This window comes from Sander vitreus, chromosome 11 (genome assembly GCF_031162955.1).
Source record: "Sander vitreus isolate 19-12246 chromosome 11, sanVit1, whole genome shotgun sequence".
In the NCBI taxonomy this organism is placed as follows: domain Eukaryota; kingdom Metazoa; phylum Chordata; class Actinopteri; order Perciformes; family Percidae; genus Sander; species Sander vitreus.
In genome coordinates this window covers 21847758-21868399 of record NC_135865.1, presented here as the reverse complement: position 1 = coordinate 21868399, position 20642 = coordinate 21847758, and the positions used below count along the sequence as shown (strand labels likewise).

The 20642-nt window shown below is 40.0% G+C and overlaps 1 protein-coding gene across 4 annotated transcripts in view; it reads left to right on the top strand.

The window, feature by feature from the left end:
• Window positions 1-19497, top strand: part of fgf14 (fibroblast growth factor 14) — a 104429-nt gene extending 84932 nt beyond the window's left edge. For all 4 annotated transcript variants that reach the window (XM_078262843.1, XM_078262841.1, XM_078262844.1 and 1 more), the window contains 2 exons: window positions 15976-16174; window positions 18929-19497. In XM_078262843.1, the coding sequence (XP_078118969.1) occupies window positions 15976-16174; window positions 18929-19071 (342 nt within the window). In that variant the 3' untranslated portion in view covers window positions 19072-19497. The remainder of the gene's footprint in view (window positions 1-15975; window positions 16175-18928) is intronic.
• The last annotated feature ends 1145 nt before the right edge of the window (window positions 19498-20642 follow it).

Sequence of the window (20642 nt, the reverse complement as noted above, 5' to 3'; positions counted from 1 at the left end):
GACGGAATCTCTTTTACGATTTATCGTATTTTCGTTTTTCGGTCAAATGGCCTTTTGAATGGGGGTGCTAGGGGCACTTTTATGCTAGCCTCAAAACATCGACACAACATGAAACTTTGCTCGAAGTATCACCAGGGTCTCTACACCTTAACGAAAGCATTGACAACATTGTTTGTGTACACAGAGTTTACTAAAAAGAAAGGTTTTGAGCAACTCACTGTAGCTGTTATTTACGCTATCTGCCATTTTCCCAGTCAAAAATAGGCGATCTCCAAATGCGAATGAACGGACTCCATAGGAGGAAATGTCATTCTTATATCAGGCTCCTTTTTCAACCACAAGGTCAATATTGTGTTTCACTAACGACAAAACAACGAATTATCCGTGCATTTTTATGGAACTAAGCTTTTGGAGCTTTCCATCTTTACTCTCCTCCCTCAACTATTTTTGACTGGCTCGATAGACGGCGACCGGAAAAACAACAGCTACAGTGAGTTGTTAAAACCTTTCTTTTTAGTAAACTCTGTGTACACAAACAATGTTGTCAATGCTTTCGTTAAGGTGTAGAGCCCCTGGTGATACTTCGAGCAAAGTTTCATGTTGTGTCGAGCCTTCTTAGTGTTTTAAAAATAGCTATTTTGAGGCTAGCATAAAAGTGCCCCTAGCACTCCCATTCAAAAGGCCATTTGACCGAAAAACGAAAATACGGTAAATCTTAAAAGTGGCGATTCCGTCCTAAATATGCTTTTAAACGAAAGTTTTACTCGGGTACATTCACAAAAAGACCCTAGGTTGCATTTTTGCGAGAGTTACGCTTTAGCTTTTCCTCTAACGTCATCATCAGGTCAAATTTTGTTTTGTTTGACCTGACCCTATTGAATGACTTTGAGAGGTTCTGGTGCATAATTAGCAGCTCATTTGCTCGTTTTGCCCATTTTTCTCCTCACTGCTCAAAGTATATTCCGAGGCATCTTTGCTACAAGTGGACTTCATTTAGATTTTAGATTAGATTAGCTTCAACTTTATTGTCATTGTGCAGAGTACAAGTACAAAGACAACAAAATGCAGTTTGCGTCCAACCAGCAGTGCAAAAAAGCAGAAAAGTGCAATGTGATATACAAAGTATAGACAGGTGGTGCATAGGCAGGACAAGAACTATATTGCAGTGTTATAAGAGCAGAATAAATATGGCTGTGTAATATGAACAATGTACTATGTACAACATGTACAGATATGTGCAATGTAGTAGCGGTGACATTATACTAGTAGTAAGAATAATATAGATATATGCAGTGTATTAGCAGAATATATATATATAATATAAAACAGAATAAATATGGATATTCTGAATGAACCATATAGACAGATATGTGCAGTATGTACTGTTATGTGTAGTGTGGTAACATTATAAGAGTAGTATGTATAAGTGTATGTACAGGATGAATAGTATGAAAAGCAGTAGAATATGGCTATGTATAGGTGTAATTACAGTATGTACATTTGTAAATAAATAAATAAATAGGACAGTATGGGTGGGGAAGGGTAGTGCAAATTGTCCAGGGGGGCTTAGTAGGTTAATTGTCACCGGGATGCAGAGCAAGAGATCAGTAGGGTGACAGCCGCAGGAAAGAAGCTTCCTCTGAACCTGCTGATACGGGTGCGGAGAGACCTGAAACGGTTCCCGGAGGAGAGTGGGGTGAACAGGCTGTGGTTGGGGTTAGAACCGTCTTTGATGATGCTGCACGCCTTACGCAAGCATCGCTTGCTCTGGATGGCCTCGATGGAGGGGAATGAGGAACCGGTGATGCGTTGGGCAGTTTTAACCACCCTTTGCAGTGCTTTCCGGTCATGGGCAGAGCAGTTGCCATACCAAACTGTGACACAGTTGGTGAGGATGCTCTCGATGGTGCAGCGGTAGAAGTTCAACAGGATCTGAGGAGACAGGTGGACCTCCTTGAGTCTCCTCAGAAAGAAGAGACGCTGGTGAGGCTTCTTGATCAGGGTAGAGGTGTTGAGGGTCCAAGAGTGGTCCTCAGAGATGTGAACACCCAGAAACTTGAAGCTGGTGACACACTCCACCTCAGTCCTGTTGATGAGAATGGAGGTGTGTGTGCTAGCTTTAGACTTCCTGAAGTCCACAATGAGCTCTTTGTTCTTCTTAGTGTTGAGAGCCAGGTTGTTGTCAGTGCACCACGATGATAGGTGCTGGACCTCCTCCCTGTAGGCCGTCTCATCGTTGTTGCTGATGAGACCAATCACCGTAGTGTCGTCTGCAAACTTGACAATGGTGTTAGAGCCATGTACAGGTTTACTATAAACTGCAGTGAACCATGTATTTTGCAGTAGGAAACACCACCACCTTTGGATGTGTGGGAACATAAAATCAATTAAACAAAGCTTCTCCTTTTAAAAAATCCAGGTATTTTTACAATGAAAATCTGATACATGAGCGATGCTGCCTCCATTGTGACAGACGTGGTGTCGAGCAGCATAGAGTCACCATCAAATTTTCAGTGGCTGAGTCTAAAGAACCTGTGTGAAATATTTACGTCTTGCATTGCTTAGGAAAGTCACAATGAATATACGTAGGTTATATTTCCTCGTTAGTGTCAAGAAAAGATTCATAAAGATAAATTCTGGAGGGTTACGGCTATTTTATCATGGTTTAAACCTTGGAAGATTTAAGTCTTGTTCAAGCTGTTCTCTGTAGCTGGATCAAACTGTGTGTATGTGTGTGTGTGTGTGTGTGTGTGTGTGTGTGTGTGTGTGTGTGTGGATTAGAGTCCGGATTGGGACGAATTTTTCTGTCCGAACCCGGCCCGCGTCCGACAGAACCGTGACCGAGCCCAGCCCGAGCCCAACAGGCATCAAGAGATTTATGTCCGAGCCCGACCCGAGCCCGACACCGTTAAAATCTCATTTTTTTCTCATACTAATGACACATGTAGGCATACGTTTGTTTGTGTGGAAAGCTTTTATTAAGCAACTGTAGGAAGGCATTCGGAAATGTCAACAGATGAGCGCATCAGCACACACGGGGCAACAAGCTCACGTTAATAAGCTGTTAAAATGTTCAATGTGTTAACCTTCACTGCTTGCTTCGTTTCCGACCGTGATCAGAAAACCAGGGGAGACTCAGTACCTCCAGGGCCGCCGTTATAACATGAATAACTCTGCTCCGGTCGCATTTACACGTCTGCTCCTCTTTCTCTATCTATCTTCTGACCAGCTTCCACATAGACACACACACACAGACACATGAGCTCTCTTAAAGGAGCTGCAGCACCATTTTACAATAAATGTCTTATCACGCTGATGTGACCGAGCCCGGCCCGAACCAGACCATAATTTCTAAATATCTGTCCGAACCCGGTACCGTCGGGCTCGGGTCGGGTATCCATGCCTTAGTGTGGATGGCGGTTCTTTTGCTGCGACTAGGAAGTCCTCAATAGCCTGCTTGCAGGTGTATTAGCTACTTTCCTCTCTTTTCCTCCACAAGGGTCCTTTGTCCTTTTCTATTTCACCCCATGAAATGAAAGTAACGTTTTATCAAGCATCACCCCTGGAGTTGGAAATATCAATACAGTGAGAGCACTTACAGAAAAGCTATAAATCATGAAAATTCTTTGTCTGAAATCTGAGTTAATCCTCATTGCACTGTGAGGCAGGCAATACAACAGCTAGTGCAGAAGCACTAGAAACTACATGTTCACGAACAGGTGTGTTTGGGTGCACGTGTGTTAGACGGTGAATTAACTATACTTGTAAACAATAACTTAAGGCAAGGCAGCTTTATTAGGCAATTCAAAGTGCTTTACATAAAAAATTAAAGAGCAATTAAAAACAATTAACAATATAAAAACAGCTAAAATAGAAAAATATATAAAAAAAAAAGTTATAGTGCAGTGTAAGGAATGAACAATTACTTTTAAAAAAAAGGCAGCATCAGAAAGGGAAGTCTTCAGCCTTGATTCAAAAGAACAGAGTTGCAGCAGACCTGCAGCTTTCTGGGAGTTTGTTGGTGGTGCATAAAAACTGAATGCTGCTTCTCAATCTTTAGTTCTGACTCTGGGGACAGAAAGCAGAACTGTCCCAGTCCACCTGATAGATCTGGATGGTTCATAATGTAAATAAAAAGTGAGAGAATTGTATACTGTACTGTATATATATTCTAAATTAAATACTAATTGTACCGTACTGTTGAATAGCTCTGACCCGTACATGTAAATGTTTGTACCGTAGATCTTGTGGTTACTGTACTTAAACCACAGCTTCACTGCGGAGGCCAGCAAGTCAGAAGTCATTATTGTGTGATACACACACGCACACTCTTCCACTATAAAGCTTGCTTGCTGTACTAGGAAACATTGACATGCTCACAGGAAACAAAAGCTAACAGACTTGTATGGCTCTCAGAAAAAACACAAGCAGCTGCTTCAAACCTTGTCGCACACATTTTCCTGTTGTATTAAGTAACATATGTCAGGTAAAGTCTTCTACAAATCTGCTTATTTATTATCCTAGACCACCACAAACAAAGGGCTTAACATTATAAGTACTATGAAATACTGGTACAGAATGTGGCACCGGGCTCCTGGATCAGGGCGGGATTCTCTCCTTTGCCAGTGTTGCATTTTGATCCAGCTGGACCTTTCTTGAAATTAAGTCAAAGTTGACGTTTAATAACAGTCAGTCACAACAAATTGATTAAAATCCTGTACTGTATAAAAATGGGATATGTGAAGAAATGGAGACAGTGCTGCTTTTAAAGACTATCAGTGAACCTTTAGGAATTTCACTGTGTGATATTTCAATGAAAAAGTGATAAAAAAAATTGTCAATATAGCACTTTTTTTTCTTTTGCCCTGAGATGATATTGCAAAAAGGCACTGATTAGCATTCTTCCCCCAAAAATTGTATTTGTTCTGTTTGTATTTGAGTAATGCACAAAAGCTTCAGATAGTACAGCTAGATTTTGATTATCTGCAGGTGAAGTATTGACTACAGTCAGTACAGTTTTCACCAAATCAAATATGGCAGCTGACGGGCAGGCCGGTTGGTTCAGTGGTTCCTTTCTGGCTGACTGGCTGAATCATTCAGCCTTACAGCTGTAGCCATGACCGATTCATCCAGAGAGAAACAAGACTGTCAGGGAATCCTCCCCTTATGCAAAGACACTCAGGCTGAGTGCTCTGGCTGCTTGTCAACAGGGTTTCAGGAAGGATGGACACTGTGAAATGGCCTCTCCACAATCAAATTTCAAAAAATACCAAAGAGAAAGTAGGACTGTAACTAAATCCCTCAATCCTATTTTATATTAAATCAGGCACTTTGAAGAAATCACAGCAGTCTAGCTTTTTAGAGCTAGCTGTTCAGGTCTTCCAACATCTGGCTTAAAGCTACATTATGTAATAATTTCTCCCATCTAGCGTGAAATTGTATATGACAACCAACTGAATATTACTTTAAAGCCCCTCCCATTCCAAGCGCGTTCTAACTCCTACGGTGGCCGTATTATTCCAAGAAGTACGACTTCGTCCATGAGCGTTCCTTCCAGTGTAATAATAGTTTTACATTATTTTGGTACCATTTCATTGCTAACATCAGCTATCAGGTTCCCAAACATATGCAAGCTAATGTTAGTAAAGTATCAGTGCTATCGTTATTCTGTATATTGTACGAGATTAATAGTGTAAGGCAATGTTTACAGCGTAGGAGAGAAGCAACGGAGGTTTGTGTTTTTAATATATTTCTCTGAGCAGTATGAACAATGTCAATGAAACCGAAATTAGCTCTTAGTATCTCCATCATTTACACGCAACTGTTCTAGTTGTAGCTAGTCTGTGTTATAACTGCACATGACGTGAGCTGCCAGGGAAACCACGACACATATGATTACGTTTATTTTACAAGGTAGACAATCCTTTTTCATCATTGATGCGAGGAAAAGTATCCTAGACATCGTTCTAGCATTATGCACAACCATGCTATCGTTAGCCAAGCAAGTAGCAACTATAAAACTTTGAATTTACACAAATATGCAGAATTACCTGTCGAGAAGAAAGCAGGCAACGTCGGTGTCCCTTTTAAAATCCTTGCTTTAAAAATGAGCTCTTTCCGTCTTGGAAAAGCCACTCCAATATTAACTTTGGTCTTGTTGCTTTGCCTGTTGTCGTTTTAATTCTCTTTTTAACTTCCTTGGCGACTTCGTTACTTGTCCTCAAGAATAGGCGCAATCGTCAATTTTCAACAGGCTTTCAAATCTGCCGGGAGTCGCAAGTAATCTTCTCCCCCTCCCTCCCTGGCATTCGTCACAGTCAGTGCTACTGAGTGAAAAGCGCGAAAGGTGGAGGTATGTCCCTCTTTGGCTAATGTATTTTAAAAATGGAGGCGCAACATGGCGGCCGTCATTCGAGTGACTCGTCTGTATGTATTCTGAATGATTCTGAATGGCAGATTCTACGCTTACGAGAATACTTTGATTAGTTGGTGGAAGTAATTACACATGAATGAGCACATATTTTGCTAAGAATCAACTAAAAAAATTACACAATGGAGCTTTAATACACAACCGTCATCACACGTGTTGTGATATAACCTGGTTAAATGTTTATAATGCCAGCAGTAATAGATATGTGTACTTATGTAATGCTGTCGCATCTACAGTAGATTATGCACTGCCAACTACTGCCAATAAATTATAGCCTCATTGTGACTATTTCATAATATTACCATCCATGACGACCTCATACATGCGTCTCAGAAACACAGGAAGCTGTAATCTGTTGGGCTTGATTAATGTATAAACTTGGCACATTAAATTTGCGCATAAATCTTGTTGACAAGGGGAAATATATTATTGCGATTATCCTGATGGATGGTCGTTGGGTTTTTGCATTAAAGGATCATACCTGTACATTTGTTTTAGCTACAGAATTACAATTCTGTTATAATTTATGTTTTGCTACCCATAGTTAATGCATGCGGTACATGTTTAGAATTTTTTGGATGAATTTTTTTCAGCCATTTGTTTCCATTAATTTCTGTGTGATATGAAAATCAATAAGAAAATTCCTAAAACTTGCTCTAACCCCTCGACCACCAGGGTGCCCTGACTAAACACTTTGACGAAACAAATTCAAATAAGATACTGCAGAGGAAATTAAAATACAATTCTTTCTGCTATGTGAGAGCTACAATACAATCACCTAATAGGAAAGACCCTCACACATCCTAAAAGCAGCGGGGAATAACATTGTTGGTACAAATCACCAATTTCTTACACATTGTGGACTTTTATTGTACAATTGTATCAAAAATGTTATTTTAGTGTGTGTTTAGACATGCATTAGATGGCACTAATTGAATTGTATTTATTTTATAAAAGGGGCAGAAATCAACATACAGCACATAAAAGGTTTTATTGGAGATTTGCATGTTCAACAAACAAAAGTACTGTTAAATGTTTTGGTCCCCACTGACAATTCTCAACAACAACTGATGTTAAAATTCTTGCCATGTTCCAAGTCCCCTGTCAAACCTTTGTGCTTGTATTTGTGGTAAGCTGTGGTGCTCAGGCACAATTTCATGTCCAAAATGACATTACTGGTACCAAAATTACCCTTTACTGCATTTCATCTGCATAAACATAACCTCTGCTGTGCCTTTTCACCCACTTAGTGTCAGGGGTCAGAGCCACAAAATTGCCACACAAAAAAAATTATCCTTCAGCCAGATGAGGGAATTATTTGTAGTTTCTTTGCTAAAATTCTGATGCAAGTACAGTTCAGCTCGTGCCTATAGAACACAACAGGTAGAGTTTGCTGAATCCCATTTATAAAGCACTTTTTAAAAAACACAGTTACAAAGTTCTTCACTGTACAGACAACTATGTAAAATTATTTCATCGTTCTAGAGATCAGGACACCCCTGGCCCATCAGCCTGTGATAAGATGATGGGTAATATTTACAAGCATGGGCCAATTATAACCCTTTGAATACACAGACAACACTTATTTGAATCAATTCGTTGTTGGTTTTGGTGTTTCCATGGGTGTTGACAGCAATAAGAAATGGATAGAATAGTGCAAACTTTATCCTTTTAGTCTCAGCAATGTCTTAGTAAAGTTTTTTTACAACTCTTGGCAGGGTAGTTGAACCCCTTGGCTGTAATAAAACAGAGAGCGGCCTGAATTTACCAAAAATAGTACCAAAAATGAAAGTAGCCCCAGAAGTTCGACTAACAGCAAAAACAGCAGCATTCCCGCCACTGCCACTAAAAATAAAACACCGTTACTAACATGAGTGAGAAGACCAACACACTGAATGTTAAAATCAACACTTGCTCTCTCCTCACACGCTGCAATCTAGTCATATATAAATGAAGGCTCAGTAGAGTTCAGAGAGCTGAGATGAGGAAGATGTTTAATCGCAAAGTAACAAGAGAGGGAGAGAGTCACCATTAAGTGAATCTACAACGAGAGGACATGCACTTCCTCTTTCAAAAAAACTGGGACACTGATCCTGAGGGTGTAATCAACACAAACAGAGCAGAGACACAAACACACAGAGAGAAGAAACTGCTCCATATCTGGAGACGCCTCTTACATTTTTCTTTCTGTATGTCTGCTGTAACTCTAACTCCTGTACAATGAGCATCTGTTTTTTCTTCTTGTGTGTACTTGGACTGTGCGTGTGCGTGTGCGTGTGCGACACATGTCTGCTATATGTCAGCTTGTTGCACAGTGCTGACTGCTGGCTTCCTTGACAAGAAATGACTAGCCAATCCAGCAAAAATCTGGCTGCCTTGATACCAATCTGGCATCAATTTATGGATCAACAGCAGCAGAGTGGACACACACACACACACACACACACACACACACACACACACACACACACACACTAAAAGTACTTGAAACCCCATTGATCTATGCGTGGGTGGTTGTGCTTTGTGTTTGTGTTTGCTCACCAACAGGCTCTCTTATAGTGTTGTGTGTTTTTATTTAGTATGAGCAACACATGTGTTTTCTCTTTCAGACTTTATTTTGTTCTTCCATGATTTTTTTCTAAAGGCTTACGAAGTTTGCCACTTTTCAGCTGTGGCTCTCTGTTTGTTTTGACCCCAATGAACCTGGAGTGTGAGTATCATGTTCTGTGTACAACTAGTTTAGGCTGTTGCTTGTGTACTGTTTTTCATTGCAGCTTCAAAACATAACTTATTGAACAAATAATAAATAAATACATAATTTCAAGATTCCAGTAGAGAAAACAGCAAATAATTTCAACATTTTGACACATATTTCATTTGATGGTTACCAGGAACTGTGAACCGTTCACTGAGAAGACAGTTGTTTGGAGAATTTGGTGTTTAGTCAGATCTCATAAGACATACATCTTTAGCTTTGTGAATTATTTTCTTACTACTCAAACTAAATTGGTTGTGCTTGAAATGCAGTTTGCATTATTCACTGCATAATCATTCCATTCATTTTGGCTGCAACATTAAAGCTAGAGTGCGTAGTTTCTGTCTCCCATATGAGGAATTCTAAGTAATGACAACAGTCTGTCATTGCATCCACATGCAGTTGCTTGTAACCAAGGAGGAAACGGAGGATTAAAAAACATGATGGACTCTTCAGAAGAGGTAATTATCTTCACTCTTCTGTGCGCGACAGTCCCCAAGTCCCTAAAGCTTTAAGTTGTCCTTTAACTTTTTATTGAATTCACTTTTAAACATGTGTAGAGTCTCTTATTTGGCTCGCAGAGAGCTGCACACCAAGACAGACACCCTTAGGACATTTTTTAAACCCAGATCGTGACCCAACTCTTTATTGGACTTTATTGCATGTCACAGGTTGTGTCTCCCACTGAGATTAGCAACACTCGTGTGTGTGTGTGTGTGTGTGTGTGTGTGTGTGTGTGTGTGTGTGTGTGTGTGTGTGTGTGTGTGTGTGTGTGTGTGTGTGTGAAATGTGCGACAGGAGCTGTACTAGGCCAGTGTTAAAGGGTCTGTGCCTTCAGGGAAACTTTATTGAACACTTAAGTACTTCTGGTGGTCAAATACCTTCAAGGTGTTAGTGCTTTTTTGTCACCATTTCAGTAAAACCTATATTTTTGCTCCCTTGCAACATCAGCATGTTAAGGTGACTGTATGCAAACAGTCTAATAGGAATACATTAAACATTCATATTTCACCCAGTTAATTGGCAGCGAGGCTTTGAAGTGCAGTCTGCTGGCTTACTGTTTTATGGCTGCAGAAATTAAAGTTTTTTTCATTACCTCTAGACAGAGTATCTTGGTAGACTGAGTGCAGAGGGGGATGCGTTCACTACATCTGTCTCCAGATAACATGATGCAAAATACTTTAAAGAAATACAGGTCGAAACTTTAATAGCATTTAATAGCAAGATTTTAAAAAAAAAGAATAAATAACAGTTATTTGCTATATTTTTAGTAATAATCATTATTATGGCTGACTCAGTTCTGTTGTAATACCACTGTCTGACCTGTCAGCACTAACCGCAACAATTCATTTGATTAATTAATTAATTAAAGCTATAGTGTGTAGTTTCTGTTGCCCCCATGAGAAATTCTAAGTAATAACAACACGCAAGCGATCGCGCACCACCCCCACCCCTCCTCCACACAGGCGCTGGTAGTTTATACCATCAAATCAAGGAGGACACGAAGGATTAAATAAACATGACAGACTCCTCAGAAGAGGTAAACTAATTATAAAGCTGAACTCTGTTGTCCTTTCTCAGCAGTGACGTAAAACCCATCACTCAAGCTTCTACACGTGAATGTTGCCGGACTATACCATTTACACATCCATACTGTGAAATACAGAGAGAGTTGTGTTCAGCTGAATTATCAACTCATTTGGCAATGGTTTGAATGTAATAGACGTTAATTAAATAGTTGCACACTATGGCTTTATGTTTTTGTTAAAAATTTGTCGTAATCATAATTTAAAAAAACAATTTCTGTCATTCATGAAACGAAAATTGTATTTTTTGCATCGCCTATGAATTACAGATGCCTTCGTCAGTTGTAGCTAATAATTTGTTACAGCTCATGTGATACAACATTTCAGTCAGTGTTGCAAAACATACACTTATGCTGTCTGCAGATCCAAGTATCAGAAGGCAAAGTCAAGGAATATTCCTTTGACTTTGAGGCTGAGCCAGGAAGCCTCCTTGATCATACTTTGACTTTCTGTCATACATATCTGCAGTCTGTTGAATGTCTAATCTTTTTCATAAAATCATACCATCACTGTTGAATACTGAATATGGCCTTTGATTAAGTTTTTGATTAACCTTCAAGTCATCGTCATGTACCTTTAAACATGAGTGAAAGTTTTTTTTATTTTTATGTTATAATCTGGCTGTCATATCAGCACCTATGCTTCCAGTCATGTCATATGTATTCAGATCATTCAAGGTACAGAAAAAAAAAGGAAAACTGAGACTGTATATCGTTTGTGCACACAAATCATCCAGCTGTTTACCGGTGACTCTCCTCATCTGGTCGCTGTCTCCTCTTCCTCCTCTGGGTTTGATAATCAGACAGGTCTGCTGAATCCCCCATTGTCTGCACACACTGGCGACGTGACTCTTATACATATGAGAGCGGCTTAGCATTGTGAATGCAGCTTAGCTTTCTGGAGGTTGACCTTTTTCCATGGATTAATAGGTTTTATGCTGGCAGCATTAATAAACAATTTCTTGGTTTTTCACAGTAGGGTAGTGAGCAGTCACTCTGCATGTTAATGTGTGTCCCCCTCCCTATACGAGCCTCCTCTCACCTACTTTTAAGCAGTCATGCTCGGCAAACACGACCCATTTTGTGATTTTTTTTCCAAAAGATGTTTGTTTCAGAGTGACTCTCTCTGCTCTCTTGTGTTGTAAAGCCTATTCATTCTTTTTATTTCAAAAACTCCTACTCTCTTCATCTGTTTCTATCCATTTGCTGCTTTTTTATGTTATTTTTCTGTAGAAACTGTATTCCTCCCAAGACCTGCCCCTTCCCCTCAAACACACTACTTTCTCTCTCCTTGTCAATTTCAACCTTATTTTGCCGTGCCTTCTTGTGATTGTTTATCTCTCCTTTATTTTTGTCTTTTTGCCTTGGTGACTGGGGCTGATTATGTGGGGCTGAGCAGTTTTGGCCCTCACGCTGTCTGTGGCCAAGGTCAATTATGGCCTTCCCTTTCAGAGCAGGGAGCTACTGATGTGGAGCACCGGGCAGGGAGATTGAGTGAAAAAAAAAAAATATATTTGATTTGCCACTGGAATTGTGCGCTGTGTCCGATTCTTACTCTCCTTTTTCTTCTTACTCTCCTTTTTCTCCTTCAACGCCACCCATATTTTTCCAAAATATTAGTTTGATGTTGGGTAGAATCATACGGCAAGCAACTCTCTCTTATTTGTATGTATGGATACGAAGGGGATGCCCAGTTGACATTGCCATATCCTTATTAGGTTGTTATGGCAAATTTGTCAAGTTGCCTATTCACACATCTAACAATGCCTGACATATTAGTGAAGCATTACTGATCCCAAATGAGGAAGAATGACTGAAGGAAAGAATCTTTGTTGTTTTGTGACAAGATGAAGGAAGAATGTGATAAAAGCATTTGTCTTGTCATTGACATTTGACACACTTAAAATACAATCAACAAACAATGTGTCTGAAGTAAGCTGTCTTCGCTGCTCTGATAGTCAAACTGATTAAAGTGACTGACATCAAGCAACATTCCACAAACAAACCACCTCCACTTGCTCTGCCTCCGTAAACAATTACCCAGTTTTTGTGCGTCTATGTGAAGGCGTTTGATTAGCCACAATTATGGCCTCGGCACCAGCTTGTATGATTAGTTTGACTCAAGGCTGTTTTGTATGTGCCATATAAGTAATCAACGCTGGGCCATACCTGGACCGGCATCAAAATTATGTGTCTAATTACAGCAGCCAACCAAACTGGTGCCGCTTACCTGATGAGGAAAAAGTATAATGAATTACCTCATTGAGGCAACTCAGGGAACCATGAAGGTAAAACTGTTTGCCTTCTAATCGGCTCAGCAACAGAGTTTGCTTCCGCATGAAAAGAGCATGTTTAAACATTCTTTCAGAGAACAGAGGTTAGGTTTAACAAATGAAGCAGTGCAATGAAGACATTTGTTCTGTGTTGTTGGCTAGAAATCCCCCAAACAATTATATTATATTATTTGGGACATATTAAGTTGTGTTTGCTGTATACATAGTAGAATATCCTATTCTGTCCAGACAGGACACAGACCTCCCTTTCTGACAACTTGGACATAATAAGCAGCCGTTTGATAAACGGCTGCTTGCTGCTGACATACAATAAATCTTAATGTGAACGATAAAATGAATAACGATGGGGTCGAGTCTGTGCATCGTCCAGAGGGACCGTTTTATTTATATTATATAAAACATGCCAGACAGCTTCATGCTCAGGGTTTTAGGCTCAGTTTTTATTGCTTCAGTCTGCTGCGTGCCTGCCAATTGCTCTTCTCAGCTATTGTGGTCCACTACAGAAGCAACTAATAAAATACTGTAGGTTTGATCCTAATCCCTACACTTGCCACTAGAATAGTCTGAAGTTTCTCTTGCACGATACAACTTTATTGTCAGTTTACACTGAAAATTATTTTGCGTTCCCGAGCAGCTCCAATCAAAAAGAAGAAAGAAAAAGAACTATACAGACAGAGTTAAACAACAATTACACATATAGTACAGAGATTAAGACATATCAACAGCCATGACAAAGAAACATGATGTCCTGTCTCCATAATTGTGGATAATGTAATCAGTGGCAAGACCGACCAAAGTCAGGATGTAGGATCCCAACACATATCTCACATAACAGATCGTCACTCTGACCTCTCAGTGCCTGCAGACAGTTTTGCCTGTTTCTTGCAGTCATTGCAATGTGAGTGACATCTCAGCTGATGCTGTTGCTGTTGCCCAAGAGTCCTCAATCAAGGATAAAGAGGACACTTAAAATACAGCCGGGTGCTCCTCAGGATCATTACGGTTCATCCCAAGTGTCTCTCTGCTCCTTCCTACTCAGCTCTGCTTTCAGCTAAATACAGTCTGGAGGATAAACTCTGACAGGATACTTCATCAAAGGGCTAATCACACCATAATCATGGCATGGTGTGTCCTGTGTTCAAAACTGAGCATTTAGCCCATGCATTACATCCCGTGCAACTACAGTACAGGAGATTTAGTCTGGTGAAACAAAGAAATGTCTCTAAGAGCTATTATAGAGAAATTAAATAAAGTGATTTTTTTTCTCAACTGATGACAATGTCATCAGTGAAAAGTGAAAGAAATATGTCATCAGTGAAGAAAGATAGAAATATGTCACAACTTTTTCATTGATTTGCCATAACATTCTATACAGACGTTCATGGTGCCAAGAGGATGAATCCTACTGACTTGGTAATCCCGTTACCTTTCCTCTCGCACCATCATCAGGTCAAAATCTTACTTTGATTTATGACCAAATACCTGCAAAACAAATAACATTCCCATCAGCATTAAGACTGTGAAGAAAGTAAACATTATACTGTATCTGCTAAAAATCAACATGTTTACGTTGTCATTGTGAGCATGTTAGCATGCTGACGTCAGAATTAGGCACAAAGCAACACTGTGCTTGTGCAGCCTCACAGAGCTGCTAGTGTGGCTGTATAGTCATGTCAGTTTAGGGATATCAGTTTTAAGACATTGACACACACGCTGCAGCCATATTTAGAGCATAATTACCTTTCACAACTACCCATATCATTCAAACACATTCATCACACAGACATATAATCGAAGAGGTACAGAAATATGCTGTATCTACAAAAGGGTTTTTTTTCTCCTTTTTCGTCAGAGACTCTGAAGTAATTTACTACATACAACAAAAGCATCCTACATGATCTAAATGTTGCTAATTTATCACGAAAAAATTAAAGTATTCTTGATTTTGGGTCCCTTGAGAATCTTCCTAAAGGCATTGAGAATCATGGCAGCATAAGCTGCATCAAAGGATTATTTTTGCATACGTTTACTGACAGTAGTTCTATGACCCAGCTCAGTGTGAACTGCTCACAACAGATGTGATCAAATTCTCCATTGTGATGAGTGTGCTTTGATTAATACACCCCATTGAATGCCTTTATTTTTAGCCTGGCAGGGCGGACAATGTGGAAACCCTTTTTTCACCCTTCTGGTTGGAGATGAATGGGCAACAGCAGAGAGAGATGTGGCGCCTCGGTGTTCATTCGTCATTGCCAGATTGAGGTGTTAGGGATGGAGGAGTCACTTGATTAGTTATATCATTATATAGAAGACAGTATTTGGGATGTTCCCATTTGTGTTTTTACCAATTAAAAAATGTTTCAGGAACAGGGACATCTGGGGGGCAATGTGCTGATATTTCCAGTGCTGAGGTGCTGGGGTCAGTGCCAAACAATATATACTTTCTGCCGGGAACATGAGCTAATTGACTAAACGAGTGTTCTCACATCTGATGTCAAGGTTAAGGCCAAGGAGGGAATGAGAGTTACATTTCATCAGAGCAGGTCATTAGACTCGGCTTGAGACATGATTATAGTGAGATAGACTCTGCGGCGCTAATCCTTTTCACGACAGGTGGAAGCATGAAGTCCATTTCACCTGGCGAGGCAGTTTCTGTGTCTGCCATAACATTATTCTACACATTGTGAGCATGAAATAAAAAAGGCATTTGTCCTGGTGACCTCCATAAAAGTTCAAATATGAATTAGGAATCTGACATATGTTTTATTCTTATATGAACCATGAATCATTAATTTGAGTCCACCGGAATGTCTTCCACATGTTCTATTCAAATTAAATCTTCTATGTATTGTTGTTGGTTTAAAAGGGCCTGTTCTTCTAATCCGTCTGGTGCTTGTGTCTGTCTCCACAGGAACTCTTCACAGCGGAGTGCAAGTTCAAAGAGTCGGTGTTTGAGAACTACTATGTGATCTACTCGTCCATGTTGTACAGACAACAGGAGTCGGGGAGAGCTTGGTTCCTAGGGCTAAATAAAGACGGTCAAGCCATGAAGGGGAACCGAGTGAAAAAAACAAAACCAGCTGCCCACTTCCTGCCCAAGCCATTAGAAGGTACGTACTGTAATACTCGAGCGAGTGACTTCAGATAACATTTAAAAACAGCGGGGTTAGGGTTAGTTATATATATATGTCTGATGTGGTGTCAATAGCTAGAGCTCGTTTTAGGTTTTATTTCAAATGAAAAAAATATATATTAAAAAGTAGGGCTGAAACGATCCCTCGAATAACTCAAATAATTCGATTACAAAAAATCATCGAAGCAAAATTCTTTGCCTCGAAGCTTCGTTAAGTCAATATAATTAAGGTTGTACGGCTCACTGTGTTTCCGCACGGAGGATAATTACTAGCGCATACAACAGGTTGACGCTTCTGTGGACACAAGACCGTTTATATACTGTCTATGCCCGAGACTGACGGCCCAGATTACAAATGAACGAAGACGAAAATAGCGAGGGTCTAAGAGAAGAGACAGGCGAGAGAAAACGACAGAAAGTTTGGGATCATTTTAAGCTGCAAACATGCTACTACATCGTCTTTGTAGAAAACATCCAGTCTACTCATCCATTCCACGGAGCGAACCCGACACAAGGTAGCTAACTAACGTCTGCTGCTCTCGTCCACAGTGCTGTTTTACACAACTAGCCTACAGCATGCTACTCTGCAAATAGCGATGTTTTACCAACAAGCTAAAACGAGAGCTGTCGGTTTGTAGTGTATTAGTTTGCTACTAATCTTTGGAAACTTAGCTGCTGCCGGAGACAAACCGGCTCCTCCCCCCAGCATGGCCACTTAATATGCACGTGAATGACGTCGTCATGCCGGTGATGTCTGCATTCTTTATTCTTTCTCCTCACTGTGTATTAGCCTTCTTAAAATGTGTCCCCCAGAACAGTGTAGTTGAATGGACCTGCTGTAAGCTTTGTACCGTCACATTTACCCTCTGGTTAGTGAACAGCTCTTTTGCATATCCAGTGCAAAGAGCCAGAGGCAAGAAGGGGAAGGGGGTGAAAAATATTATCATTTGGGCCACCAAAAATGTACTTGGAATTTGGCAATAAAAAATGTTGCTTTTTCAAAAAAAAAAACCTGTCTTTTGTATATCCTTTTTTTTAGTACACAGCAATAATAAATATTTACTATTGCTGTTTACTAAGTATTTCTTACTAAGTATTTCTTATCCGATTACTCGATTAATCGATGGAATAATCGGTATAATACTCGATTACTAAAATAATCGATAGCTGCAGCCCTATTAAAAAGTATATTTGCAGGATAGGTGTGGTGATTTTCTATATTTTTCTTTTTTTATTAGCAATTCCAAGAAACGACTGACCTTCATTCTGATGAATAGGGCACTGTAGTTAATCAATCCCACATACACTATGCTGCTGCTTTAAATGCTCACTAGACTACAGCACCAAATGTGTATTAATCCGCAAGTGAAAATAGTCCCCGACAAATGCATTATTTCCTCCTGTTTGAATATTGTTTGCTATAACTACAGTGCCCAGCTTTTTTAGGGAATTACAGATTTACTTCAATCAATCAAAGTATACTTTCATGATCTGTTTTTAAATATTTTCATCATTAGGAAAGATGAACTTGGGGCTGAGTTGGAAAGAATTGAGCGATGAAATAAAAAGTCTTTTCATGAGATTTGTTGACATTAAGAATAATTCTAAATATCACCAGCTTTATCATTTAAAGGGTCGTATCTAAGCTGTGCTAAGTGCACAACTTCCAGAACACAGCCATCATATTGAAGTGGCAACAGAATTTTCCAATATGGATTTCTCATACTTTAGGCAAACAAAACTAAAGCTATCTGCTTGGGCAGTTTCCTCTTGCCGTAAGGGATGATTCATTATAATAATTCAGTTTTGGGTGACCCTTTAAAAAAACAGGTGAAAGTCAGATAACAAAAATCACAATACAAACAATATAGTATGAGTATAAGCAGCATAAAAACATAGCTTTCAGTTTTGTTTTTACTTACTTAGAGAGACTCAAGGGGCAACATTTCCTCCCCGTTTTCTCTTCAGTTTTTAGTGCCTGAAAGAGCTTTTTAGCTGTCAAAATTGCAAAAGACCGTGTTACTGTAACCAGTGGTGTCTTTTTGCAGCAGGAAACATAACTTTAGGTGGAGACATAAATAAATCTGGATGCATTGAGCATGACAACCCTTGTTACATAACAAAGACAGATGCCCAATACTATATGGCATGATCATATATTTAGTAATGGTATGGTTTGACATATTTTTGTATTTATGTGCTGAGTCGCTTTTCTGCAACTGTAAGCATATAGTGTAGGAGGCAGGACAGCTCTGTAAGTGCAGTATGAAATGTTGATAGTCCAGCAGATGCCACCATCACTCTCGTCAGCTACCAGCCTGATTGCTTCCCATCATTTAAACATGGAATCAAGTTGAAGTGTACTGTCAGGACAGCTGTAGTCAAGTGGCAGTAAAGTGGAGGATAATAAGACACTTTTTGCTGTTTTGTTGAAAAGCAAGTACTTAGATTCAGCATCAGCCCTGATGGAGACAGGAGCAGGTCAGGATGGTAGCATTAAGCCCGTAGGTAAATAATATCTTCTTTTTTTTCCATCTATAAACTGCAGGTTGTCTTCTTTGAAGGTTTTGAGGAATGTCTGTCTGTATAACAACCTTTGGAAAAGTGCACAAGTATTGTTAAGCAATAGATGCTCCTTCAATAGTTGAAGTCGAAAGTGCAGAAAAGAGGTTCTTGCTAACAGCTTTTCTCTTGTCTCTCTGCTTTCTCTCCTTATCATCTGCTTTTCCAGTTGCCATGTACAGAGAGCCATCGTTGCATGATGTTGGAGAGACAGTGCCCAAGGCAGCAGTACCTCCCAGTAAAAGCACAAGTGAGCCGGCAGTGATGAACGGAGGTAAACCTGTAAGCAAGCCTGACAAGCCCACCACATAGCCACACCTGACCAGTGCCCAGTGTGTGTGTGTGTGTGTGTGTGTGTGTGTGTGTGTGTGTGTGTGTGTGTGGAGAGGGGGGGCACGTGACGGAGGCAGGGCTTTTCCCAACTAGACTCCAAACCCTCTTTCTTCTGTGGATCATATCCAGGCGAACCTCCCTTCCTCTCTCCTCTTGCTCCTTCTTTCTCTTTCTCCGCCTCACCCTCCCTTTCTCCAGCTGTCTCAACATGGGCACATGGATTCTGAGGCGGCTGAGAATTTCCAGCACAGGAGGGAAGAGGACCTCTGATCATGGAATGCCTTTAGATTCCTCTGAAACTGTGAGAATTCATGTGAATAACGCGTTTCACAACCACACTCGTGGTACTTTGCTTGCTGACAGTTCATTCAAGAAACCCTCCCCCTTCTCTATAATGCCCTGTTGCAGCAGAGTCTGTGTACCTTCAGATCTATTTTCTATACCACAGTTCACCAGCTATGTTCTGGGATAGACTGTATAGATAGATTAAATATTTGGACTGTTGTCCTCTATTTTTTACGAGTATGTTCCCCTCTCCCTCTCTTTCTATCTCCAGTCACACACTTTTCTCTTTGTCAAGTAACCTACAAAAGATAAAAACATTTTTCAAGGGAGTGATGTGATTTTCTTCGAAACACATTCACACAGATGTGGCATAAAAACAGACATATATATGAAATGACTTATTCAAATTTCCATCTCGCCTACAACATGCACACACACTTAAAAGACACACAAAGTTTGTGGGGAAAAAGCAGAGATGTTGCTTTTACAGCTGATAAAAACACACTGGAGGCTGGCAGATATCTCCTGCAGTCATAGTTGATTAAGTGCTAATTACCTCCACTGCAATCAATGTGAAGAGCTCCCTACACACACAAACACACACACACACACACACGCACACATTTATAAACAGATGTGTGTGTGTGTGGGCGGGAGAGCGCTGTAAGGAATGGTGTATACATATCACAATCTAAGTCCCACCAGCGGTTCAGTCCGCCTTCTCTGGTAAAAAGTAAACCTGAAGTCTATTTTTCTTTAATCTTATTTCAGAGCGTGGGCTCTAGGAATATCTCTAGGCCTTGTAGGCCTCTGTCCCTCACTCACCGACTTCTTTGGACTATGAGGCAAGGCTTGTGGCTTTGACCCAGATGGTCTATAACTGCAGCACTGGCAGCCATCTTATGGCAGCGTCTTCTTAAAGCCAGAAAACAACATGGCTGAAAACCAGTAGGTGACATTTATACTGGCTGCATCCCTATTTGGTTCAGCAAACTAAAGCATGGGCAAGGTTAATATTGTGTTCTCTCTTCTTGCAGCAGTTGTACAAGAGATAGCTTATATTGTAACATTTTCACTGTATAAAACTTAGGGAAAATGACTATTCTAAATCATAACTTTTTAAATGACTAGATATTGTTATTATTATTATTATTATTATGATTATTATTATGAGAGGATTTGTCTCCTAGCTCAGCATGCAGAGTCCAGTACTGATCATCTTGGCCTATCACGTGGCTGTTTGGACCTTGATTCCCGGCATGCAA